Here is a 26,630-nt window from a genome sequence, read left to right on the forward strand (position 1 = left end):
AATCTGTTATAAATGCAAGTTGGGTCATCGGGGAGGGTATGTGCTATGGTGAGTGCTGTGAATTGTGTAAGACTGATGATTCACAGACCTGTACCCCTGAAACAAATAATACATTATATGATAATTTTACTTGGAAGTTGGGGCGAACCAGTGGCAACTCTGATGGCTGCTTCATGTCTGCTCCCTGGGTGGTTCGGTCTTCTTTGTTCCTCTGTGGCACGAGACTACAATTTCTAGAGAGACTTGATTTGGGAGCCATTTCTCGTTTATTAAGGTGTCACTTGGACAGCGTACAAACAGCACAAGTGGAAACTACAAACCCACACACAGAATAAATTATGACATTTGCATTTAAAAGTAGACAGTAGAGGAATCCGTGCTACCAGGAGGGCTTCCCAGTCCAGTGCCTGGAGATTCACCAAGTGTCAGCAGTCCTGAGAGTTCAGGATCAATCTTCTGTGAGACTTCTGGAGCCAACTGCCCCCCTGCAAGCATATCTAATGAGGCCCAAACTCCTGCACACAAACATGTATACGCAAAGACGAACACACACGGAGCAGGGGTGGGGGATGGCCTGTAAACAACAGTCGCTTAAAGCAAAGTGGACCCAGTTGTGCTTTCCCTGTGGCACTGGGGGCCATTCTGTCCCCTACTCTCGTTCTTCACCAAGTCCCTGGCTCCGGTGGGAGGTGTGGGGGGGCCCCTGGGGCAGTGAGGGGGTGGGGGTGAGGCGACTGCTGCTTGAGGCTAGCAACCTCTGCTCACACTGCAGGGTGAGCACTCCCTTGCACTCCTGTCTGGCCTGCCCAGCTCTGCTGGCCACTCCCAGGAGAGTGAGGGATGAGATGTGCCCTCAGGGAAATCTACCAACTTGGGAGTCCCATGAACTGTGGGCAAGTCCTACATGGGCCACTCTCTAGCAGTGTGATGTCTGGGGAAGTTACCTCAGTTCTCTAAGCCTCAAATTCCCCATATTCCCCTTCCGTGAAATGGGAACAAAAGTGCCTACTTCACAGGGTTATCATAAGGAGTTCCTGAAATTTTATATAGCCAAGTACCATGCTAGACTCAAGTTCAATATTCAAAATCTATTCTCTTTTCTTGCCTTCTCCCCCATTTCTTCCTTTATATTCCCCATTTTGTACTTCCAGGTTTATGTAGCTGTCGGTGCTCATGTAATCCCAATGGCACCAAAGCCACCTCTTGACAAACATGGCCTCTCCTACCCCATCAGAAATTGCTGGTGCGTGCTTCTCCCACCTCCCGTCCCCACCCAGTACAAAACTGTACTACCAGAAAAGTCAAAGGGATGGGCCACAGGGACCAGGAGACAGTCCGGGCCTCTGGTATCATCTGAGCTCAGGAGCAAGACCTGGGCAGCCTATGGGCCCATGGAGACCTGACAGTCTCAGGAAAGCTGGTGAGATGTCATAATGGCAGAAAGACATGTGCACCAAACAGCAGTGTACAGGTGACTCTGAGCTGAGTCTGGCCTGAAGCTGGAAATGAGGGGTGGTGGTGTTCACAAACTTCAGCAGAAATACAACCTCCCCCTGCCAAGAGCAGGGCACACAAGAATGTAAGAGACTCGTCTTCCTAGCAGGTCTGTCCACTAGAAGGCCAGTTTGATGGGTCACAGTCTACAGCTCTGGTTCTGCAGAAACTTTCCTTGCAACTCTCCATATGTATGTCTGCATAGTTCTCCACCTGGTATAGATTAAGAGTTTCGTAGAATACAGACTGACCAGGACAGAAGACCCTCTGTGCTCATTTAGCACCTTTTATCTAAAAGTTATTTTTTAAGGTCGCTCAACCAAGTCTTTTACAGGAATGCTGTGAGGTAGTAACAAGACAGGCAATACCCCTCTTTTGATAGATCGAGAAGAGCTCAAGGTAGCACAGTGCTCAAGTGAACACAGCTGAAACATGGTAAAGGCTTGATCAATTCAGGGGACTGATCTGTTTCCCGAAGGCCACAACTGGCCTTCCACCTAGAGGCCTTGGTAAGGCTTGTCCTGAACTGACCTCTATATCCAGACTCACTCTGCTGCTTTTCACACCAGTGTGGGTTTCAAGTCGTCTTTGAAGTTCACAATAGGCTTTGAGCGGGCCCACAGCTTCTCCCAGGAAGCCAGCCCCCCGGCAGGGTCAAGGTCGGTGTCTGATGAGCCACTGTCACTGGAATCAGAGGAGCTCTGGAAGCAGATTTCACAGTAGGGTCGATGGCAGCGGCAGAAGAGCTCGTCTGAGCTGCTGGACTCAGTGTCAAGGTAGCTGCATGGAGGAGACATGGAGGGACAGTGTGGGAATCCCAGGGGCAGCAGCTGCCGCTGCTCCAGAATGTCTGGTGAGGCTCTGGATAGGTGTGGGGCAGCAGGACACGGTGCCCGGTCAGAGCCAGAAGACTGGTGGGGAAAGGCTGCATGGCTCCCTCCGGCACCCTGGGGCTCTATGTGGCTTTGTTTGCTGCCCTCCAGGGTGTCCGGCTTGCCTCGAGGATCTGGGAGTAGCGAAGTCTTCCTGGAAGAGGGATTTGGGACTCTGGAATCAGCAGTTTGGGGATCCAGGCAGACACTGTCCCTACTGCGCACATTTAGCCGCCCACTTTGTGCCCCAGAAACAGTCCTATTTGCACGATGCCCCACATAGGAAGGTATAGAGCCTGGAAAATGTGAGCGAGCCTGCAGGGCGGCCCGCCTTCTCCTCACCATGTATGGGCTAAAGCCAAGCTCCTTGGTGAGGGGAATCTTCTGGAAGCTGTGGGCAGCACTGCTCTTCCAGGGCTGCTGCGGATAGGACAGGGAAGAGGGGAGGGGAGGCTCAGGGCCCAGGCCCAGATCTTGTAAGACTTCCTGAAGCTTCTCCCTGATCACTGAATTGACCCTTGACAGCCGCTTTTGGGGTTCCTCTGAGTTCTTCAGCTGCCCCTGTCTCTGGGGAACGGGGCCTTCTCCCCCTGGCATGAGACTCTGGGGGGGATTCATGAGTACTTGGTCTTGTCTTTCTGCTCCTTGGCTTTGCTCAGGCCGTGGCTTCTGGCTGCAGCCCAAATTTAAGTGATCAGAAACGTCTTTGAAGTTAGATGTTTTCTCCTTCTGCCCTGGGGAGGAGCTGGTGTCCTTCACAGCCCACTCCAGGCTTTGTACACTTGAGGAGGGCACTGAGGTGCTCTGGGAGTCCTGGGCAACCACACTGGTATCATTCTGAGAGTCAGAGAGGCATTCTGAAGGCCCTTGACCTACCAGGCTACGGGCAGAGGTTGTAACCAGGATGTTCTTACTGTGGGAGGAGGCAGGAGGGACAGCCAGCTCTACGGGGTCGAGGGTGCACTCAGCTGACATCAGCTTCACTAGCTTCTCTTTGGCGTTGTTTACTTGTTCCTGCAGGCTTTCAATCATAGCATTTTTCTGCAAAATAAAAGTGAAACCATCAGTAAAGAATGCCTCAGAGGGTTTTTACATTGTTTCCCATGATGGAGAAAGTGTGGCTTCAGAACCTTGCTCTAAATCCCAGTTCCTCTGCGTATTGGCTGGTGATCTCAGGCTCCGAGGATGTGAGTGAAGTGCCTAGCACAGTAACTGACACACAGTGCTCAATAAAGGTTAGCCATGATTTATTGCTGGGGGATCTTAATTCCCCCCCCACCCCCTACCAACGTCCCCAGAGTGGGTGGCTTTGTCTGTGAGACGGGAGGTCAGATGGGGCATAGCATTAGCTGTTTGCTGGCTACTGCAGCCCCCTCTCCTCTTTCCTCAAAACTTAGAGGGTCAGGTTGCTTCTGTGGGACACCACTCTGGATAATGTTTGAGATGGCCCAACGCAGGGTTTGTCACACTTTGGCAAAATACAGATGAATTTCAGGCATATCTCAGGGGGATGAATGAATGAGGAAATACATACTTTGCCTCTTGTTAAACAGACTAGAACATTTGGGAAGAACAGAAAGAAGAGTGGAGATTCCTGCCCCAAAGAGACAAGACCCGAGCTGGGTCTTGGGAGGGGTGCAACAAGATTCTCCGGTTGATGTCATCGCCTCCCTTGGCTGGACCTTGGGGGCGCGCGCCGAAGCTACCGTTCACGCCATTAGCTGTCGGTAGCTCTTAGAAAAGGGCGGGCACCAGAATTACTGGAGAAACTTTTTTTCCCCTTTCTTCCCCCCTTTGTATTGGAATAGTTGGGATTAAGTCTCTGATTGCAAGGAGCCAGGAGATGACTGAGCCTGGGGCAGCTCCGCTGTGGAGCGACCTGCGTCCTGCAGGGCTGTGAGCTGATAATACAGGTTGTACCCGGGAGGGCTGGCAGGTGGGGGCTGCAGGGGTGTGCCTGTCCTAGCCACAAGATCAGGGGGCATGAAGCAGCAGGAAGGGGGTGGTGGTGGGTGTGCCCTGAGCGTCCTCTGCTTGTACAGTCGGCGACTGTCTAGCTCAGAACTTATATCCACCTTCTGAGATTTCTGATGTTGAAAAGTAGTGGAGCCCAAAGAAGAAGTGATGGTCTTGGGGCAGACAATAACAGGGTCCAGGGTTTGGGGAGTAATAACCAAAACTGCTTCTAGGAAGTGCTTGTCCAAATCCGAAAATGCCACCTCTTTGGGGTCATCCTCTCTAGAAGCTGAGGATGAGCATCTGGATATTCATTGATTGTGCCCTAGAAATCAAGGAATGTTTCCCTCCTTGGGCTACCTGAAGCAAGTCACCCGTGGACTGAACCTGTGGTTTTTTTTTCTCAAGTTGATATGGGAGTGTTGCCCAGAAGTGACCTTTATGGGAGCAGTAACTGAAGTAAACTAGTCCAGCAATAGTCCTCTGGCAGCGATTCCAAGCAGATCTCCCGTTCCCTCTTTAAAAGCAGCAGGGTGACTTTCCGAATATTGGTAGTTCAGGTTCACCCTGGCTGAGTCTTCTTCTTTTATTATCAGGAAAGAGTCCAGGACCCATGAGTAACTGGTGAGTAAGCGGAAGGCCCTTGCAGCTGAGCTCCTGCCTCCCCATCCTCCTTTTGCTCACCTGCAGAGTGGTGAGGCCGGGGCGTTGCCGGGGAAGCGTAGCTGACTCAAGGACTCACCAGGAGCAGAGTGGATGAGTAACTCGACAGCATCCATTCGGGCTCTTCATGATATCTGGGTGGTGCCCGATATCTTTCAGAGAATCTCATGGGCGTGACTGAGCACAAGAGGGACGCCAACCCTGTTCCTCCTCAGCAGCCCTTCCTCCTGAAGCCACCCCACCCCCACCCCCACCCCCCCCCACCCTCCCCCGCACATTCTCATAGGCTTCCGGAGGTCTCCACTGCACCGCAGAGTTAGGAGGAAGCCACCCGCTAATGAAAACTACCCCAGCAAGTAAACTCCAAGTGTTGACTTTTTGTGCCCCCAATTCCTTTGAGTGTAGAAAAATAGGATAAACACTGAGTTGGGAAGAATACTTTTCTCCCAGCAAACCAAATATCTGAAGCTGACTAGTGACAGATTTAGAAACGTCAGCCTAAACAGTAAATTTCCCTTGTTCCAGAAAAGGAAGCGGGACTCTGTCTTCACCGTGGCTGCAGACTAATTAAAGGCGTGGTATGAGGTGTTGCCATTGTGAGACCAAAATCTGACCTACCGCGGCAGCTGCATTTAAATGAGCTTATTAATTACTACTTTTGGCCCATCGGAGAAGCAAAACATCCATCGTTGTGTTTTATAAGGGCAGGCCAAAGGAGAAATAGAGTCACCCTCTCGTAGGTGAATGTCCTCTGCTGCAGAGTGTACAAGGGAGGGTCTTCAACCCCTGGGACAGTTCTGTCTGCTGGCCTTCCCACAGCCTGGCGAGTCAGCGATGCATGCTGCCACAGCAGCCTCTGGGGGACCTCTGGCTGTAGGGTCAAGGGGGGCAACAGTGAGAAGATGGACTGCTTATGTCATGAGAAAGTAAGAAGAGGACACAGGAGACAGAGGGGCCTGGGGAGGGGGCTGCACAAAAGGGACCTGCAACCAAGGAGCTGGAGTCAGGGTCTGCGCACATAGGGAAACAGGAGGGATACTTGTGCTGATCTCGCAGGCAGGGCTGCAACTGGAGACTCAGATACTGGAAGCTCTCAAGGCCTGTGGAGGGGCACTAGGACAAGCTGCTTGTTCTCAGGCCTGTTCTGGGGAAGATGTTCCAGGTGTTGGTCGCTGGGGGGAGGAGGCCAGGATTTTGCTGCCTATGCATCTGTTCCCTATTAGGGCCCTTCCTCTGCAGACTCCAAGCATGTTTCTGGATGGAGCAGATTCAGTTACTGCGTGGGAAACAGGGTAGCATGGCAGGAATACAAAAAGCACGTCACAAATTACCATAAGGCTAAAGAGTCAGGCCACTTGGCTGTTCCAGCGTTAGCTGATTGTGAATAAAAATCATCCTGGCTGTTTTCGCCAAGTTTCCAGCCTTCTGTTTAGCCGGGAAAAAAAATGCTTCTTTGAAGACTTCACAGAGTATCAAAGGCAATGCTACTTACTCCCTTGCCAGGTAGGAAGAAATCTGGCTTTGAAATAAGGTCCTGGATGCTTCATGAATAGTCAAGAAATGGAGAAGTATTATTCTGGTGGATTAAAGAACTCCAGACAGAGGGTGTGGTGTGAGGGAGTAGAGGAGCACAAGCAGGAGTGCCCTGGGAGGTGAATCCCTTCCCTTGTTGTGTTCCTTAGGTCCCCACCACACCATCCTCTCACGCAGAGACAACTGATACCCTGGGGTCAGGCCAGTTACGGTCAAGTGTAGTTTCCCACATAGCACCTACTCAGGTGTGTTCTGTACTGAAAAAGCATGAAATATAATTTAGTGAGTGTGAAAATAACTGATTCTGCAGAGTCCTGGGCCTCCTTTCTGAGGCAGGGCAGCCTCAAGCTTTTCCAGGTGCTTTCTTCAAGCCCACATCATACTGCCCAGTTCTGGGAGAGGTGCCAAATCTGGCTGAAGAACAGAAGAAAAAGGAGTTGGGGTTGGCCCAGTCCTCCCCTGGTGCTACTATGATATTCAGAGGCCCTATTAAGCCCTCCACCCCATTTTGGAGACTTTCTGGGTTGGCAGGATGAATGAAATCTCTAGTTCAAACCTGGAAAGGACAATAATGGGCCCCATAAGATCTTGGAAATGAGGGCACTACTCTAAGAGAATATATCATACAGAAGAAGCTAGGATCCATTACTGCTCAAGACCTTTACAACACTGTTCCCCTTGCTTGGAATGCTTTTCCCTGCACCTGGTCAATTTGCACTTAACCTTCAGGTCTCAACTCAGAGGAGCAGAAGGGTAGAGGGAGAAGCAGACTCCCCACTGAGCAGGGAGCCCAACACAGGGCCTCAAGCTCAGGACCCTGGGATCATGACCTGAGCCAAAGGCAGACACTTAAATGACTGAGCCACCCAGGTGCCCCTTCCTTCATAACTGTTACACGGTTTATAATTATAATTTACTTGATCAACATCTGTTTCCTTCGATAGACTATGAGCTGTATGAGGGTAAGGACTGTACTTGTTTCATTCATCAGCACTTTGCACAATACTTGGTACACATCTGGCCAGTGAATGAATGCAGTGGGTGAGGTCAGCGACCGGAGGGTCCCTGGGGAAATGCTGAGCTTTCTGCCTGGGGCTGAGGGTAATGGGAGTGGCTAGGAAGTGGGGGAATGGAAGTAGAGGAATGTCAGCGATGAGACATCTGGGGTCGACCTTCGCATGATTGGAGTTCTTGCTGACAGAGAATCCACCAGGCAGGGGTCTAGCTTACTTCCGTGAGGAGTCTGTCCATGGAGTTTCTCTCTCCTCCGGCATGGCAGTTCTGCTCCTCACCATAGTGGCTATGGAAGCCTTTGCTGGGAGTGCTGAAATATTTGGCCATGCGTCTGACTGTTTGGTTTTCCTCTTCAAATGCCTTCCACTGCTTCAGCTGTTAGATAAAAGAACACATGTTATTTATTTAATTACACTCCCAGAAATACATTCTCTCACTCTTTTTCAAGAACATCAGGCATGACCATGTCACAGACACACACGTAATGTATAAACTATTCTCTTCTCAAAACATATTTTACTCTGAAAAGTTCGTAAACAGCAAAGACAGAAGGTATAGAGAAGGTCAAGGTCATTCTCAGTTTAAAAAATGCCAAAGGAAGACGATGACAGGTAGACTGGTCAAGGTGAGCCAGAGTTGAAGTATGCTTCTAGAGCCATAGTCTCAAGCCAGAGTTTAGGAGCTATCATGGGGCAAGGCAATCTAAACACTGTATGTTTCAAATGAAACTGCTCTTAGTTGTAAGTAGCTGTTCTTAATTATTCTCATTTGTGGAGTAATGGTGTGCTTACTGCTACTGAAAGCCCAGTTCTTGCCAGAGGACTTCCAAGCCAAATCAATAATCAAGTCTCAGACAGATAGAAAACCACAAATGTCAATAAAAATCAATAGAAATGACAGAACATTAGGTCTGAGAGCTGACTGTCCTTTTTACATGACAAATGAGGAAAGACTCAGGAGGAGTATGACCTTTCAAGGCCCCACAGCCAGTTAGCAGCACAGCCCCAGCTGTAACCAGGGCCCCGAGCTACACCACATCTCCTCAGCAGGGCTGATGAGACAGAGACTGGTAACTGTGGGGGTTCTATGGAGGGTTTTTCAGGAGAAATTGGTTTTGAGAAACAATCTGTGGAAGCTTGGGGCTGGTTTAATTTCATAAGAATGGAAGTGAATATAGAACATTCATGGGGTGCCTCGGTGATTGAGTCGGTTAAGCATCTGTCTTCAGCTCAGGTCATGATCCTAGGGTCCTGGGATCAAGCCCCACAGCAGGTTCCCTGCTTGGTGGGGAGCCTGCTTCTCCTGCTCCCCTGCTTGTGCTCTCTTTTTCTGTCAAATAAATACATAAAATCTTAAAAAAAAAAAAAAAGGCATTCACAAACAGGGGCATGGCCCTGGGGCCAGGGGTGGGGGGAGTGGTAGTGCTGGACATTTCTCTTTCTTCCTTAAGGAATTTTCATCATTAAGGGTCCTAGTGATATATGCTGGCCCTAGATAGGATGCTGAGGGGTCTGTGGGGAGCCACACAGGGATCCTGGAATTGATTTGCTTATTCATCAAACATTTATTAAGCTCTGACTATGGAGTGTAACCCAAATTTGGTAAAGCAGATAGGATACTAAATTCCCACCATCGACTGCAATACTTTCTCACCCAAGTCCTCCTGGGTCCTCTGTTGACTCGGCATGAGTCCTTTATGGTATCAGGAGCCTACATGATCTGTGCTGGGTCAGGCGAGGACCATTCCCTCTGCATGCCCTTCTCAAAATCCACCTCCCAAGGCCATCAGCTCAGCTGGCAACTCAAGTTAGGAGCTTGGCACTGCAGCCTCAGTCTGTGGTCTTCAGTGGATGGAGCAGACCTCTAGTGTTCTCCTGGCACTCACCCTTGCAGTGTTGCAGTATCCCTGTTCTTTCCCAGGACCCCTTGTTTCCTTAGCAGTATAGCTTTCCCTATTTCTCCCCCAACAACCCCCGTCTGAACTGTCTCTGCAGGGCTGCTGGAAGAACTTCTCAACATTGGTGTAAGGGCACCACCAGGGCTTCTGGGCTGTCTCACCTTAAGCTGGAGGGCACAGCCAGGGTGCCCGTTGACTAAATCCTCCTCTTCCCCTTCGTGAGGATCTTGGTCCTTAAGATTTGACATTTCTGGACCATAGCTATAAATGACCCCCAGGTCACAATTTCAGTACCTCTTCATGGCACTTCCTCCAGAAGGCAAGCATTTTCTTGTTTTCTTGGTCTCTGAGCTGTGTGGGTGTGGTAGGATGAATAATGTTTCCCCAAATATTTTCTTCCCCTCCTAATCTCTGGAACTTGTGAATCTGTGACCATACACGGTGAAAGGGAGTTTGTAAATGTGACTGAGTTAAGGATTTTGAGAAGGGGAGACTGTTCTCGATTTTCAGGGCAAGGCCAATGTCATTGCAAGAGTCCTTATAAGAGGATGGCAGGAGAGTCAGAAGAAGAGATGTTGCCAGTGGAAGCAGAGGCGAGAAAGAGAGGCAGATAAAGATACCACACTCTTGGCTCTGAAGACGGAGGAAGAAGCAATGAGCCAAACAAGTAGCCTCTAGAAACTGGACAAGGAGTGCAAACACATTCCCCCTAGACCTTCCAGAAGGAACACACACCTACTGACATCTTGATTTTAGTCAAATAAGGCCGATTTCAGATGTCTGACCTCCAGAGCTATCAAATAATAAATGTATTATTTTAAGCTATTGGATCTGTGGTTATTTGTTACAGCAACAATAAAACGTTAACACAGTGGGATTGACTCTCAATCTCTACCAGGAAACCAGGGTCTTTGGAAGCTCACCCCACGTGCCTCTCTCACATCCTGCCAATCTCCCCTTGTTTCAGTTTGTGCTTCAAAAAGTGCAAGATGCACAAGTGTTATGGTGCTCCAAACATACCCTGTTCTGTCTCCTATGTCTGCCTCTGGCCATGGTGTTCCCCCATCAAAAATGCTACCCACTGTTCTCCCCCAATCTGCTCAGTGAACTGTTGTTCCTCCCTCAAGACTGAGCCCAAATACCCCATGTTCTGAGAAGGTGTCACTGAGCTCCCAGACAGCCTGCGGCACCCCTTCCTCAGCATTAGGTCACGTGCCTTCCTCAGACACCTAACAGATGTATTATAATTCCTTTCACATCGGCTCCCTACTAGGTTTGGAGGTGGGGGTCCATGTGTTGACCTACACATTTCCTGCACTTAGTAAGTGATGGACAGATATGTGAACAAATGAAGGAAGCTTTCCCCTAGAAAACTAGGGGGCGCTGCGACCTATGCAGATAACTATAAGGCAGAGTAGAAGTTTCTAAACACCTTCATGAGGAGCAGATGGAACACTTGGGGAATGCAGAGGAGGAAAAAAAAAACAAAACTCATGCTGTATCTCAGAACCCACCTGCCTCTCAGAGAGGGAGGGATGGAGGTGGGGATGTGTATAAGGATGGGTCATGTTCAGGTCACAAAAGCAGAGGCTGGCTCATTGCTGGTGATGACCTCAGTGTTTGGCATAAATACTTAGGCATTTCCTGAGGGCCTGTGTAGAGTGCTACTTGGCCCACTTGCCTCTTCAGTAATGTCATCCATTTCACTCAGCTTTCTAGCGCCACCTAGCTGCCCTTGACGTATCTACGCTTCTGCTTTCATAAGCCCCTCCCATCAATCCTGTCTGAAGGCTTAGTCACAAGAAGGCAGTCCACCTCCTGCTGCCTCCCCTCCCTATACAGCTCTCCTCACACAACTTTCCAAATTTGTTCAGCTGTCCTATTTTCCTGGAAGACACAGTGCAGGTCTCACGGGGAGAATCTTTCTTCTACCAAAGGCCACTGAGCCAGAGAGGAAAATCAATTCAGGGGCATACAAAAAACTGACAAGCCTCAGTTACTTTCATATTTTGAAAAATCATTTACCCTCCTAAACCTAAACTACGATAAGCTATAATATATATTTTTTGGTTTTAGATCATGTTCTGTTCAAGAGGAGAAAAAGCATGAGACAGAGAATAGAAGAGGAAAGACAGACTGAGAGAATGGAAGCTCAGAATGACTAGGAAGAAAAGCGGGGCGGGGGGTGAGGCAGAGAGAAAGAAAGAGAAAGGCCCACACTGTCTGTGCACCCAGTTGCTGTACCCCCTAATATTTCCATTTCCACTCCCACTTCAACAAACCAACTGCTTGTTGCTTAGGTCAAACCTGGAAGTGAGATTCCAAGCTGAACTTTGTCCTGTATGTTTATGTCTGTATGTAGATGGGAGTGTACCTAAATATTAGCACTGAGGATTCAAACACCAAGGACAGTGGAAGTCTTGCATCTGAGGCTCAGGATGAGAAAGGGACAGAGGTGGGTGTGGAGGGGGAAGTTACAAGTAGGGCACATCATGGAGGTTGCAGATTCACTGAATTTTCAGATAGAGGTCTTGGTTAGGTCAGGAAGGCTTTCCTCTAATAGTTCCTAGGTGATTATTTCTGCCCCAAATTATCTTGTTGTCTTTCAGAGAATCTTATTAGCTCTAAATTGTATCCTAGATCTGCTCTCTGTGTTTTCTTAACTAGTCTCTCATTTTTTATCTGTCCCCTTATTTTCTGTTACTTTAAATTAATTCACTAATTCAGTATTTTGCCATGTCCAATTGCCTGTTCAATACTTTTATTGGTATTTTAAGTTTAACAGTATTTTTCACCCTTATTTAGTATTTCATTTTTTAAAAGATTTTATTTACTTACTTGTCAGAGAGAGAGAGAGAGAGAGGGTATAAGCAGGGGGAGCAGCCAGCAGAGGGACAGGGCAAAGCGTGGGAGAGGGAGAAGATGTGGGGCTTAATCCCAGGACCCTGAGATCATGACCTGAACCGAAGGCAGATGCTCAACCAACTGAGTGACCCAGGTGCCCCTATTCAATATTTCTAAGATTATGTCCTTTTCATGATGGTTCCCTTGAGTTGAAGAGAGGCAATATCCTTTGAATCCCATTGACAAAACAAATCAGATCTATTCCAAAAACTATTTTACTTCAGAGGAAGGCAGCTTCTCCAGATCTTCAGAAGTCTGTGATCCAGTTCTTGTGAACTGCAGAATTTCTTCATAGGTCCTTCCCTCCTGAATCTATAGTCCTACGTGAGAAGAGCTATAGTTTCCTAGTACAGAAATATGTTTGCTTGCCTTTTCACCTGTAGTCCCAGGATGGCTTCCATAGCTCCAGTTATCACAAACATTCAAGGTAAGAAGGAGGTAGAATAGGTGATGCCAGCCATGCCTTCAGTTTTTGTTGTTGTTGTTGTTAGTAAAGCAAAAGCTTTCTCATAAGTCTGCTAGGAAACCTTTAGTGTCCAAAATGGTATCACTTGGGCACCACTAGCCATGAGGGAATTTGGTAAAGCAAGTCTTGAGCTCTTTCAGTCTGTGTAGTGGACGTGAGGAAGGAAGAAAGGGGTTGGCAATGGATGGATGGCTTACCAATCATCAACACTGGCCGCAGAGCCTAAGGGGTGGGTCATGCAAAAGGTCCCTGCCCACTCCCCTTTTCCCATCTCCCAGAGAGGAACAGCCCTTTTTCTGCTACACCCCAAACAAATAAGCCACAGCTCTCATGACTTCCTTCCATCTAGTTCTTATAACATAGAGATTCAGCGAAAATTCCTCTAGTTTCTAGCAGAGATGTAATACCCATCCTTGGTTTTTAGTGCTGCTGTTACAGATGTTTGCATATTTGTTTATTCTCTAGATTACTTTAATGAGAATTTATGAAAGGGAAAGAGAGTAAAGGCCTTTGCCTGTGTCACACCATCGTGCCCCAAAGTGCAGTCGTAACCCTCCGTCAGCCAACACTTTAATTATCGGTTTGCTCCCTCATGAAGTCATTCCTAGTCAACTGTAAGCTGCAAAGGGAATCAAGATGGAGTCTAGAGGGAGTAGTGGGATAAGGGAGGCCTCAGGGGAAGAGAAAGAGATCTAGAAGGGAAACAGGACAGGTGCCTAATGCCAAGTTCATTAACTCAGATATATGTGGTTCAGTGGTACCCTAGGGCATTACATGAATAATTTAACATCACTTTCAGAGCCCATGGAGTCCTTTTTTCCCTCTGACTCCCTTACTTTCTCTCTGCTCTCTGGATATTTTTGCTTCTATCTTTCTCCCTCATTTGATTTTTTTTTTCTTAATTCCCATAGTGTGAAACACATTTTTATTCAGCTTTTATTTCTCCTTATTATAAAAAGAAATGTTCTATATTGTCTTGTAATAAAAAGAAAAAAAACATTTTAAATTGCATAAATTTCCAAATGAGTTTTTCTCTGTGAATCTGCAACCTCCAATAGGAAAGAAAGAAAATGTCCTCACTCCCAGGCTAGTGAAAGAAATGACATTATCAAGGAGAAGGGGGGACTAGAGATGAGTGAAGTCGACGGGAGGGTAGGTGGACAAGCTGGTCTGGGAGGCAGCCTGCCAGGGCTAGAAACATGCTGCCATGCCTGCCCAGCCACTCTGGCCTGTCCTTCCTGCTGATGGGGAGCAGAGTCGTCCTCTTCAGGGAAGTGAGGAGGCAAGAACGGAGAGAGCACGCTCACGAGGAACTTGCCTTCCTTCTGACTCCCCAATAAATGGTATCCAAAAGTCTCAATAGAAAACAAAGTGAGCAGTTTATCACATCCAGGGAAGCCTCTGGAATGACAAAGAGGACTAGCCTGACAAATTCTCCCTAGAGCATACCTGGGGAATGAAGATGAAGCAGTTGATCGTGGTTGTGCAAACAAAGATACCTCCAGATGTGAGTCCAAAGACCAGGTTGGGCCAGGAGTGCAAGTATCTGGTGACCACGAAGAGAAGCCCAGCAGCCACTACTACGAGGTTGACCCCAACCATGATGGTTAAAGACTGATTCACAGGAGGAGAGCTGACGTGGTCAGTCAGGCCAGCCAGGTAGGCACCATAGAGCAGCAGCAGGCCCTGGAGATGAAGAGAACCCCAGGGTTGAGAGAAGTGTAACAATGGGCTCAGTGTCAAGGAGCAGTAAGGTTGAAACCAATTTCCTCACCTTTAAAATAAGGATAATCAGACCTACCTTAAAGGGTTGTTATGAAGATGTACTGAGATAGCACATGGGAAGACACTAAGGGCAGCCCCTTACACCTGTTAGGTGCTAAATAAATGTGATTTTCCTTTCCCTCCCTGGGAATTAGTTTACTGGAGGTCAGCAAGTCAGCCACCAGACAGGACTCTGCTGGGACAGGGCACAGGCAGGATGGTATAGGTGGGTAGCAGGTCTACAGGATGTGCTGCTGGGCACTCGGAGGGCAGTGGGCGTGCCGAGCTGTCAGTGGTAAGGACTACTGCACCTGCTGTGTGGTTTTGCACTACATGGAGCTGAGGGGCACGTATAAGTGGAAACAGCCCTGTGGTCTGCTTGTCAAGCCGTGTGCCATGGCAGGGGCAGCGCCCTGAGGAATGGGCTTTCCCCCCCCCCTAATTTTCCCAAAGACACCATCTGCTTGCCAAGCCCTGCACCTGCAAGATTGCATCTGTCTAGAAGGGATGACTTTTTCTAATTTACACAAAGGATCTCTATAGGCTAGCAGCGGCTCTGTGCCAGTGGGTGTCTATGGGAGATGGAAAAAGAGAACAAAGGCAGGCTGGGACCTAAGCGAGGCTGTGGAGCAGGCACAGGCAATAAAGGTTTCATCCATACCCTTCATCCTCTGTGTGACATTCCCTGCCCCCACCACCAGGAACCCAGTGCCCTATTCTTTCCTCTTTCCCATGAATATAAAACCGCTCTCAGATTTCTCACTTGTACTACACAGAAAATTACTCACAGCACTTTAAAGTGCTGCCTTTCCTAGAGGGAGCTGTATTGGAACAGAAATCAAAGCTGTGATCAATAATACGTAATGTATAGATTCAACATATATTTGTCTATGTACAAAGTATGATATTAGGTGCAGGGTAGGCAAAGGTGTTACAAAGAGGAATAAGCCATGGTCCTGACTTTCAAGAAGCTCAGTCTGGTAGGAAGATTTAAGGCAAGCACACAGATGTCCATGTTTTGTCACACAGAATGTGAAGATGCCATGAGGATTGAGGTGTGGGTGGAAAGTACAGATATTCACAGGGAGAACTAATAATGAAAGCAAGGCTGGTATCAGCAGGGTACCTGCCAGTGACCCTGAAATCATACAATCTGACCAACTCCATCTGCCAGGACAGCCCTAAAGATAATTTTTTGGAGGACTGGCTGTGCCCACAGTGAAGGAGTCAACAGTGAAGGGATGCCTTCTGGGCACCCCTAATGCCCAGTATCCCAGGAGGGGCCTAAGGGCCAAAGGTGGCCCCCTGAGATCTTCAATGACTAGAAAATACACAAGTCAGGCCAGTGGGGCTTGAGTTTGGCGTAACTGACACCATCAGGTGGCATCTGGCAGACTGGAACCCTAGTAATTTAATTATAAGTAAATGAAATTAATTCTATGATTTTGAACCTATTCACATCTCATTCTTTAAAATGTTTTAACGCCATTAAACCTCTTGCCAAAAGGGAACGAGGTATGAATAAAGCCTCTCTACATCCACAACTTGTGTTTGAGGAAATCATATCTAATACTTGTATGTCATTGACATTCACTTCTGAGAAGTGTCGAGTGGAGGTAGTTGCCAGGTTTGGGTGGGGGTGGGGTCCTGGAACATAATGTGAAGATTTAAGTCATCCTCAGGAAGTGCTCATTGACCAGGGAGCCTGGGAGGGGCTGGCTCAGTCAGTTTCCTGATGCTTAGCACTCTTTCCCCCTTTTCTTTCCTTGTCCTTCAGAAAGATATTACAGTGAAATAAAATGGAAATGCGATTGTATAAAAGGCTAAGGAGAAAATAAATCAACTTGAATCACAAAGTGAGCTTCTATGGGGGAAATGTTGAGTTTCTGTCCTGGGGAGGACATGTTTTTCTATAGGGCTCAAGAAATCAACTGTCTAGGGGACAGTAGAATATTAATAATCATAATATCTAACAATTATTGAGCTCTTTCCATGGGCCAGGAGTGGCTGAAAACTCTGATCATGCACTAACTCGTTTGAAATTCAGAACAGTTCTGAGAGGATTTTGTCATCATCCCCATTTTATGTAGGCGGGAACCCAGGCTCAAAGAGGTTAAATGAGGTTCAGGGTCAGCTAGGAAGGGGCTGAGTCAGAACTCAAACCCTGTTCTGTCATATTCGGAAGTTCATTTTCTTAATTGTTAGCAAGAAACTAGAGACTAAGAGCTATATTCTGCCCAGTGTTCTCTTTTAAAAACATTTTTATCAAAGTAATATATGCACATAGTAAAAAACCAACATTTCCCAATTCCAGCCCTATTTCTCAGAGGCAACCACTTGAACACTTACCTAGTGGTAAAGTGAGTAAAGTTTACCTTTAAAGACCACCAGGACTCTCTGTCCCAAGAATCAACAGGTAGTCTCTTAGCACCTAGGGCTTGCCTGAGTGAAATAGGCCTGCCCTATACCCCTCACAGCCAGATTTTCTATTTCTCCATGCTGAAATCAGCTAGTAGGATTGTTGGTACTAAGAACCTCCTGCCCTGTACAGGTTTCCTGTACCTGCTAGAAATAATATCCTACTTTTGCCAGCTAACAGAGACAAATGAGGCTAACTGTGGGAGATTCAGGGCGGTAGGAGGACACTTGAGGCAGCTGGAACCACTCAAAGGACACCAGGGATATTGCCATCTGTCTGAGGGCCAGCCCTTCTTCCGATCAGACTGAGAAAGGTTGGTGGAAGGCAGCAGGATACCTTGACCCAAATCTTGAAGAAAAATACAAGGAGGTTAATCAGGGCACTCAACAGAACAAATAAAGCTGGATAAAATGTCTCTGCATAATCTCCCTTGCAGGGAGTTGGGGAGAAAACTGGTATTGCCAAATCAATTAAAAAAATCAGACCAAGAAACGAGAGAAACAGTGAGTAAATTTCACATGATTTAGGGGAAAATTAAATGAGAGGGTTTCAAGAATTGGAAAAATGACCCCCAAGACAAATAAAGAGTAGAGAAATAATAAAGGGTCATGATTTTGAGATTTATGCATAAACAGAGGTTTCCTCTGATTTCAAGATTCTTTGCAGAAATCACCTCATTAATTCCTTTAATTCCCTTTTTGTGTGGCTATTTTGTTGGTGACAGACAGATTACATCCCAAGGAGATGTGGTTACCAACCTTGCACACCAAAACAAGAGCAATCCAGACATCAGAGTACCGGGAAGCACAGAAGTGTGAGCTGGTCAGAGAGCAGGACACGTCTCTCCCTGTCACCTAGGAAGTACACAGAGTCAGGACGGAGGGAACCCGCAATTACCAGGAACACACAGGAGATCTTTGGGGACATCTGGAGCATGAACTCTTCTACAGCATGTGATTTTGCCCTTAATACGTAAAAACTGTAACATTTAGGTGACTCGGTTATAATCTAAATGAATGTGGCTATGGGTGAAAGAAAAGATGATGAAGTCCAGCTGACGTGTGGATGCTTGGTGATGGCGGGGCTTACTCCTCAGTTATTGTTTTGCTACCACAGTGACTCATATTAGTGCATCAGCAAAATTATGAATTATTTCACATCTTGTTTCCACTATTTTTTAACAGGTGAAACTGTACATATTAAATCTGCAAAGTCAAGATTTCACTGTATACCTCAGCCCCTTATGAGGCTGGAAACTTATAACACTTCCCATTATTTTAACCTATGTACTAGGCACAGCTGAGCCCTTCCCCTGTGTTTTTTCCCTTCAGCTAAGCCACAGCCCTAGGAAATAAGAAGCACTATCATCATCACTTTACCTATGAGGAAACAGATACTTCAAGAGGTTTAAATGACTTTCCCAAGGTCACATGGCTGGTAAGTGAAATTTGAAGGAAGGCTGACTGACTCCAAAGACCACCTCAAAATACCACTTTTACTTCTCAATAACTAGGGGAAGTCAACTTCCTGTGGCTGAAAGTTCTCATTGTTGATCATGTGAAAGCAGAGATAACTGCTGGGCAGTTCTCATGTTCCGACATCTCAGTGGATGCTGTTGGAAGACACGTGGAGCAGGGGCAGTGGCTGTGGTAGCACACTTTGCAGAGAAGGGGCAAGGCACTCACCAGAGCCACAGCTCCCGACTCTCCCTGCTTTTTGGGTCATTTATCTTCTTGTTGGGAGAATGAACACAGAGTGAGTATCACTGGGAGAATGACCTCAGTGTACCCACAGAAGCCTGTCCTCCCAGTTCGGAAAGTAGATTATCCAGAGATTGAGCCCCTCACCGTCATACTGACACCGAGAATCTGGAGGCACTGGATGGGATCAGTCAGCACCCACGTCACAAGCAGGATCACATCAGCTATCACCAGGGCTGCCACTAACCCCAGTAGCTGCAGGTCTTTGATTATCTGCAAAAGAGTCAGGGTCATACATTTCCTTGGCTTGCTGGCTAAATGACACAGTGCCTAGAGTACGCTAGGTTCTCTGAGGTTCCAGGGTCAGCCCTCCCAAGGGGCTTCACATCCAGCCATCAAAGATGAAACACACACTACAGGTGTGCAATGGTGTCTATGTCCATGTCATCACCATCACCACTAAACGTTTTTATTTGTTTATCTGTCCCATATCCTGCCTTTTCTCACAAAGGATTAAGGAGTCTTATAAAATGAACACACTATTATTTCTAGATATGTGCATAATGAGCATGTAGAGATATTAATGTTTTCACATAAAACTGTTAAAAACCATTAACTTGGAGGGTGAGATTGAAAGATGAGGGTGGTGGAAGAGAGATTACTAGCATTTTCTTTATACATATATGAATCGTTTGACTTAATAGAAAGAGGCTACGTTACTTTTGTAACTACAGAAATAAAATTAAAAAATATATACTATGAAAGGATGAAAAGTTGAAAAAAATCAAGGAAAAGAAAGAAATCAGGAGAATTAGGATGAAATGTCAGAAGAAGAGAGTACACAGCCCTAATGAATTGAGGGAGAAATGTGGATCTGAGTTTCTGATGACCATTGAAAAGAAGAGGGCGTAACTAGTTACGTGATTCACGGTGTCTGTAAGATAAAAACGCATCAGTCATCAGTTGCTTCACCAAACTGCTTAAAACCAGTGATAATAAGAAAATCTGCAAATCAACCAGCAAAAAGGCACATTATCTGTAGAGGAACAAAGACAAGGATGACATCAGATTTCTTATCAGAGAAGGCCACGTGAGAAGACAGCAGAATGAAAACTTCAAGGTACTAAAAGAAGAAAAGAAAGCCTCAACCTGTAATTCTATATCCAGCAAAAGTAGCTTTCAGAAACAAAGGGGAAATAAAGACTTTTTCAGATAAACAAAAGCTGGAAGAATTCAGCATTAGCACACCTGCATGAGAATGTTAATATCTTTAAAGCAAAAAGAAAATGATATCAGATGAAAATATGGATCTATACAAGGAATATTACCTTCATGGAAAAATGCATGTTGATTTTAATTATTTAAATATCTTTAAAAGATAACTGTTCATCATAGACCTGTACCCCTGGGGCTACTAACACATTATATGTTTATAAAAAAATAAAAAAAATTATTAAAAAAAATAACTGTTTAAACATAAATGAATAACAACTGTGTTGGGTTTATATGTAGAAGTGAAAACAACACAAAGATCAGGAGATGAGGAAATGGAAACATACAATCATGAGATACTTATACTGTAAGTGAATGCCAATTATAGCAATGTTCACAAACACTTCCAGAAACTGAAGAAGAGGGAATGCTTCCTAATTCACTCTATAATGCTGGCATCATGCTATATGAAAACTAGAAAAAGATTTCATAAGAAAAGAAAGCTATAGAACAATATTCCTTGAGTATACACATGAGTATTCTATGAGTATACACATTATAAACACAATCTTATGAAAAGGAGTCCAACAATAAAAGAAGAGGATAATACATCATGTCCAAGTGCAGTTTGGAAAACAGTGTTAGTTTGAGATCCTAAAATCATTTAATGTAATTCCACCATACGAACAAACTAAAAAAGAAAAAGAAACATGATCAATAGACACAGAAAAAATATTTGACAGAACCCAACATCAATTCTTTAATAAAACCCTCAGCAAAATGGGAAGAGAGGAGAATTTCCCTAACTAGGTAAAGGATATCTATAATATGACTATAAATAACATACTTAGTTTTGAAATACTGAATGCTCTCCCTATAAGGTCAAGAAAAATTCAAGGATGTTTGTATTGAACATTGTACTAGTGTTTCTAGACAGGGCCGTCATACAGAAAATTGGAAAGAAACTCTTTATCCACAGATAATATGATCATCTATGCAGAAAATCTGCCGGATCTACAAAAGATCTGATGGATCTACAATAAGTAGTTTAGCAAGGTTACAACATACAAGATCAGCATATGAAAATCAATTATATTTCCATATATTAACAACAAAAAATTGGAAAGTGAAATAAAGAACAATAACATACAATAGCACAAAAATTAAATACTTGGGAATAAATCTGATAGAAGTTATAAAGGATCTCCACTGAAAACTATACAATTAGAAAAGACCTAAGTAAATGAAGATATATACTGTATTCATGGGTTAAAAGACACAACATTGTTAAGAAGTCTGTTCTCCACAATTTGATCTATAGAGTCAACACATTCTCGTCAAAATTTCAGAAGAAATTTGCAGAAATTGGCAAGCTGACTCAAAAATTCATATGCAAATTCAAAGGACTTAGATTAGTCAAAACAATATTGAAAGAGAAGGACAAAATCGGAGAACTAACACTCCCTGACTTGAGATTTTATATAAAGCAACAATAATCCAGATAATATGGTATTGGTGTCAAAATAAACAAATACATCACCGAGACAGAATTGGGTCCAAAAATAGATCCACATATCTATGGACAACTGATTTCCAACAAAGGTAAAAAGTAATTCAGTGAAGAGGACAGACTTCTCATTAAATGGAGCTGGAACAACTGCATATTAATATGTAAAAAAATTAACTTTGATCCATAAATCATATCATATCATATCCATAATCAAAATGGATCATATGCCCAAATGTAAAAAATGAAAACTCTAAAACTTCTGCAAGTAAGCACAGGAGAAAACTTTTGAGGCCTTGGATTAAGCGAAAGTTTCTTAGATCTGATACCAAACATGATCCATAAAAGAACAAATTGGTAATTGGAACATCATCAAAATTAGAAATTTTTTCTCTTTTGAAAGATACACTTAAGTGAATGAAAAGAAAGACATAAATTGGAAGAAAGTCTTTGCAAATCATATGTATCTGCTGATGGGCTTATCCAGAATAAAAAAAAGAACTCTCAAAACTCAATAGTAAGAAAACAAACAACTAAGTTTAAAAAAAATGGGTAAAAGATTTGAGTAGATACTTCACCAAAGAAGACATATGGATAGCAAATAACTATGTGAAAAAATTATCAACATTGCACTAAGGAAATGCAAATTAAAACACAATGAGATACTATTATAAACCTCTATTAGAATGACTACAAAGAACAACCAAGTCAAATGTTGGCAAGGATATAGAGGAGAGGGACTCTCATACATTGCCGGGGGGAATGTAATAAGGTACAACCATTTTGGGAGAAAGCCAGTTTCTTAAAAAGTTAAACAGACACTTAACCATATGATCCACCCATTCTACTCTTAGGTTTTTAATCCAAGAGAAATGAAAGCATATGTCTACTACAAAGACTTATACATCAATTTTCATAGCAATTTTACTTTTAATAGCCCTAAAATGGAAACAAACCCAAACATCCATCAACAGATGAATGGATAAACAAACTGTATGTCTACACTTTGGAATATTACTCACCAATAACAAAAAAAGAACCACTGATGCATCCAACAACACATATGAATCTTAAAATAATTATGCCAAGTGAAAGAAGACAGGTTAAAAAAAAGAGCACAGGGGTGCCTGGGTGGCTCAGTCAGTTGAGCGTCTGCCCTTAGTTTTGGCTCAGGTCATGATCTCAGGGCTGTGGGATTGAGCCCCACATCCTGGCTCTGTTCTCAGTGGGCAGTCTGCTTGAGATTCTCTCTCTCCTTCTCCTTCTGCCCCTTCCCTGGTATGCACGTACTCTCGTTCTCTTAAATAAATATTTTTTTTTAAAAAAAGAGTACATACTATATGATTCCATTTATATAAAATTCTGGAAAATGTAAACGAATCCTTAGTGACAGAAAGCATATCAGTGGTTGTCTGGAATAGGAATGGATGTAAGGATTGAACAGGAGATGGAGACAACAAAGATTCTTGAAGAAACTTACACAGATTTATACCATGATTCATGGATTTGTACTTATGTCAAAAGTTGTCAAATCATACACTTTAAAATATGTGCAATTCATTGCATGTCAGTTATGCCTCAATAAAACCATTTTTTTTAAGATTTTATTTATTTATTTGTCAGAGAGAGAGAGAGAGAGAGTGAGTACAGGCAGACAGAGAGGCAGAGGGAGAAGCAGGCTCCCCGCGGAGCAAGGAGCCCGATGTGGGACTCCATCCCAGGACGCTGGGATCATGACCTGAGCCGAAGGCAGCGGCTCAACCAACTGAGCCACCCAGGCATCCCTCAATAAAACCATTTTTTAAAAAAGATTTTATTTATTTATTTGACAGAGAGAGATCACAATAAGCAGAGAGACAGGCAGAAAGAGAGGGGGAAGTGGGCTCCCCACTGAGCCAAGAGCCCGAAGCAGGGCTTGATCCCAGGACCTTGAGATCATGACCTGAGCCAAAGGCACAGGCTTAATGCACTGAGCCACCCAGGCACCCCAATAAAACCATTTTTTGTAAAGAAATCTGTGTTATAGAAGGATAGATAAACTTCTTGTCCTTTAGTCAATTTTTTTTTTATATCATGGTTACTCACAGCTGAGCTTATTAAGAATATTCACTGAATAATGACTAATATTTGAAAAAAAAAATCATTCCAGAGAAGTAAACTCCTATTGAGTGATATATTGGGTCTGGCTAGGACCTATTGCCAAAGAGTTTGATGACTGAACTTTGAGGTCTGGGCAAGGAACCTGATACAATGGGGAAATGTGGTCAGGATGACATCTGATGTCAGGGATATAGGTGATCTGACTGCCACAGAGCTTCTAGGGTTGATCCTATCCGGTGAATGGATGTCCTCTTCTTTGCTCACTGCTTCAGGCCCATCCTTCCTAGTGCAGAAAATGGTCTTCCACATGGAAAAGAACTGGGCTCCAGTAAAGGAAATAACTGCTTACTTGCTACAGCTTCTCTGTAATCACTGTCCCTCACTCTACTTTCAGCTCACATTTATGCCAAGCAACAATCTCTCTGGGCATCTTGTTCTCTCTCACACTGGTTCCAGATGTTGGCCAGTTCACATGGTACCAGAAGTACCAGGGCCTGGGGTACATATGAAGCAGAAATACATTCAAAGTCCTATCTCCCAAGAGCACTGGCACATAGCTTTCCGGGCTTGGAGACTTAGGAGACCACACTACTCCAAGGTTTGAAATGAGGAGTAGGAAATTCAGATTGCCATAAAAGGGCCTACCTAGTAATCCAACACAAACTTCTCTAGCTTATGATCAATAATAAAGCTGCTGTTTGCAATTAAGCACTGGTATGTAACTGCTGCCTACTCACCACTCTCTTGTCCGGGACCCTCTGGGTAAACACCTTGTAGAGTCGCCAGCTCTTCCCCAGAATAGGACCAAAAACAAGGGAGGTCCCAATGCACAGCATGGATAGTCTTATCTACAGAGGGAAAAGGATAGAAGCAAGAGGCATGAGAGACCTTTGTTGTTCTCCACATTCTGATCTGCAAAGCCTCAGTCCACACAGGGCAAGGGGCAGGATGTGGACTGCAGTAAGCATTCCAGTGATCACCTTTGAGAGTGCCCATTCTAAGGATAAAGATAGCCACCACCTATAGGAGATGCTGATTTGAAAAAAAAAAAAAATCAAAAGTTGGACATTTTGTTCAAAACAAAAACTTAAGATTTAACCTACCTGAATGAGAGTTTCCATTGAGCCTCCCACTAAAGCATCTCGATCTTGAATCCCAAAGAGGTAAACACTACTGTAAGTCAGACAACTGCCAAGTAAGGTCACAATATTCAGATTGGGACTGGACATCTTCACAATCCTAAAGTGAATCAAGGAAGAAAGACACTTATAATCATGACCCTTTGCTGTGGGAGTGAACAGAGCTTCCCCACAAGCATAATCTCCAATGTAACCTCAGAGGGAAGGGCCACTGGGAAGAAACCACTTTACAGCCCTGTAAAAAATTGTTAGGATTTAAATTTATTTTAAAAAAGAACTAAATTCTGGCATTTCTTGCTTATATAACTCCAATCCTTTAAAAAAAAAAAAAGGCCAACTTCTAAAAAACAGGTGGTATCAGAGAAGAGTTAGGACTTTTCCATGAAATTTATGGTTGCTAAGAGACAACTATATGCAGCCTAGTGAATAAATAACTAGCAGGTAGATACCTAAAGAGATACAGTTTGGAGCTCTTAGAAATGAGCTGTAAGGTAACCTGCTATTTGGAAAGTCTTTGTGATTTTTTTTCCCACAATTTACTCTATTTGATATGTAAAATTGTTTTTCCTTTCTCTGCTTGACCAAAAGAGAAGAAGGAAGCAGGCATTGAAAGGGATTTATCAAGTGACTACTAATAATTATCAAGGGACTATAAACATAAATATTGAATTTATTTAAATTTTAAATTACACTATTTAGACTAAAACTTAAATACAATGACATTCCTTAATCGGGTTTTTTTTTTTTTTTTTGGTCAAATAGTTTTAAATTAGTTTACAGAATGATTTAAAGATTAGAGGGAAGTGTGGACAATCAAGGTGTCAGACAGACCCTTGGGCACCAACGGAGGCTCAGGACAAGGTAAAAATGTAGGAATTGGTTAACTTAAGGGGAAAACCAGGCTTACTCTGGACAGTGACTGATAACAATTAAGGAATGTCGTTTATTTAAGAGTTTTAGTCTAAATAGTGTATTCTACATAAATTCAATGTTTATATTAAGTCACTTGATAATTATACTTAGTTATATTTTCATATTAAAATAATAAGTAAGGACGAAAGCATTCTTATCTATTTATCTGGATTACCTGGCTGACAACTTTAAAGTCTAGAGCCAAGGCAAAACAAGTTACTTAGTGCGGCCTACTCTAATGACAGTCAAAGTACTCAGAGGCATTAAACAGTTTGGCAGTGCTGGACTTGCAAACATGATAACCAACAACGGCCCAGCTTTGATTACTTTGTGGCTGGCAGCATAATTACATCCACACACACAAAAATACCAAGTCATTGCCCTGGGACTCAGGCCCCAAGTACAGATAAGGTAGGCCAGTAAATCCAGCTGAGCTTTACCTTGTCTTGGAGCAAAACCCTTGATTTTTCTTTTTTTCCCTCTAAAAATGAGAACAAGTTTTATGGATTCCCTTTATAAAAAAGGGATAACAATAATACCTCCCTCTCCCCCTGACAGAGTTGTAAGGACTCAGGGAGGTAATATAGCGAAGTGGGTGGCACAGTCCCTGGCACAGAGTAAGCATGTAGCCAACATTAGCTAATGATAATGTTAATCTCACCATCTTCACGCTTTAGAAGCCTACAAATCACTTTTTCCTCTCCTGTTTCTTTTCTTTTTTTTTTTTTTAAGACTTTATTTATTTATTTGGCAGAGAGAGATCACAAGCAGGCAGAGAGGCAGGCAGAGAGAGAGAGGAAAGCAGTCTCCCTACTGAGAGAGAGCCCGATGCAGGACTCGATCCCAGGACCCTGAGATCATGACCTGAGCCAAAGGCAGCAGCTTAACCCACTGAGCCACCCAGGCGCCCCTCTTTTTTTTTTTTTTTCTTTTTAAAAGATTTATTTGTTTTAGAGAGAGTACATGCATGTGTGAGCGAGTGGGCATAAGGAAAGTATCCTCAAGCAGACTCCCCGCTGAGTGGAGAGTATGACCTGGGGCTTGATCTCATGACCCATGAGATCATGACCTGAGCTGA

General features: G+C 44.4%; 1 protein-coding gene across 1 annotated transcript in view; it reads right to left on the minus strand.

Moving 5' to 3' along the window:
* Positions 1-250: 250 nt before the first annotated feature.
* GPR156 (G protein-coupled receptor 156) overlaps positions 251-26,630 on the minus strand; it is a 93,543-nt gene continuing 67,163 nt past the window's right edge. Inside the window, exons 4-10 of the mRNA XM_080823891.1 lie at positions 24,605-24,740; positions 24,239-24,349; positions 18,830-18,955; positions 17,741-17,836; positions 14,249-14,485; positions 7,749-7,907; positions 251-3,407 (exon numbers count right to left, since the gene is read on the minus strand). Of these exons, the coding sequence (XP_080680017.1) occupies positions 2,055-3,407; positions 7,749-7,907; positions 14,249-14,485; positions 17,741-17,836; positions 18,830-18,955; positions 24,239-24,349; positions 24,605-24,740 (2,218 nt within the window). The 3' untranslated portion in view covers positions 251-2,054. The remainder of the gene's footprint in view (positions 3,408-7,748; positions 7,908-14,248; positions 14,486-17,740; positions 17,837-18,829; positions 18,956-24,238; positions 24,350-24,604; positions 24,741-26,630) is intronic.

This window comes from Martes martes (genome assembly GCF_963455335.1).
Source record: "Martes martes genome assembly, chromosome: 1".
NCBI lineage: Eukaryota > Metazoa > Chordata > Mammalia > Carnivora > Mustelidae > Martes > Martes martes.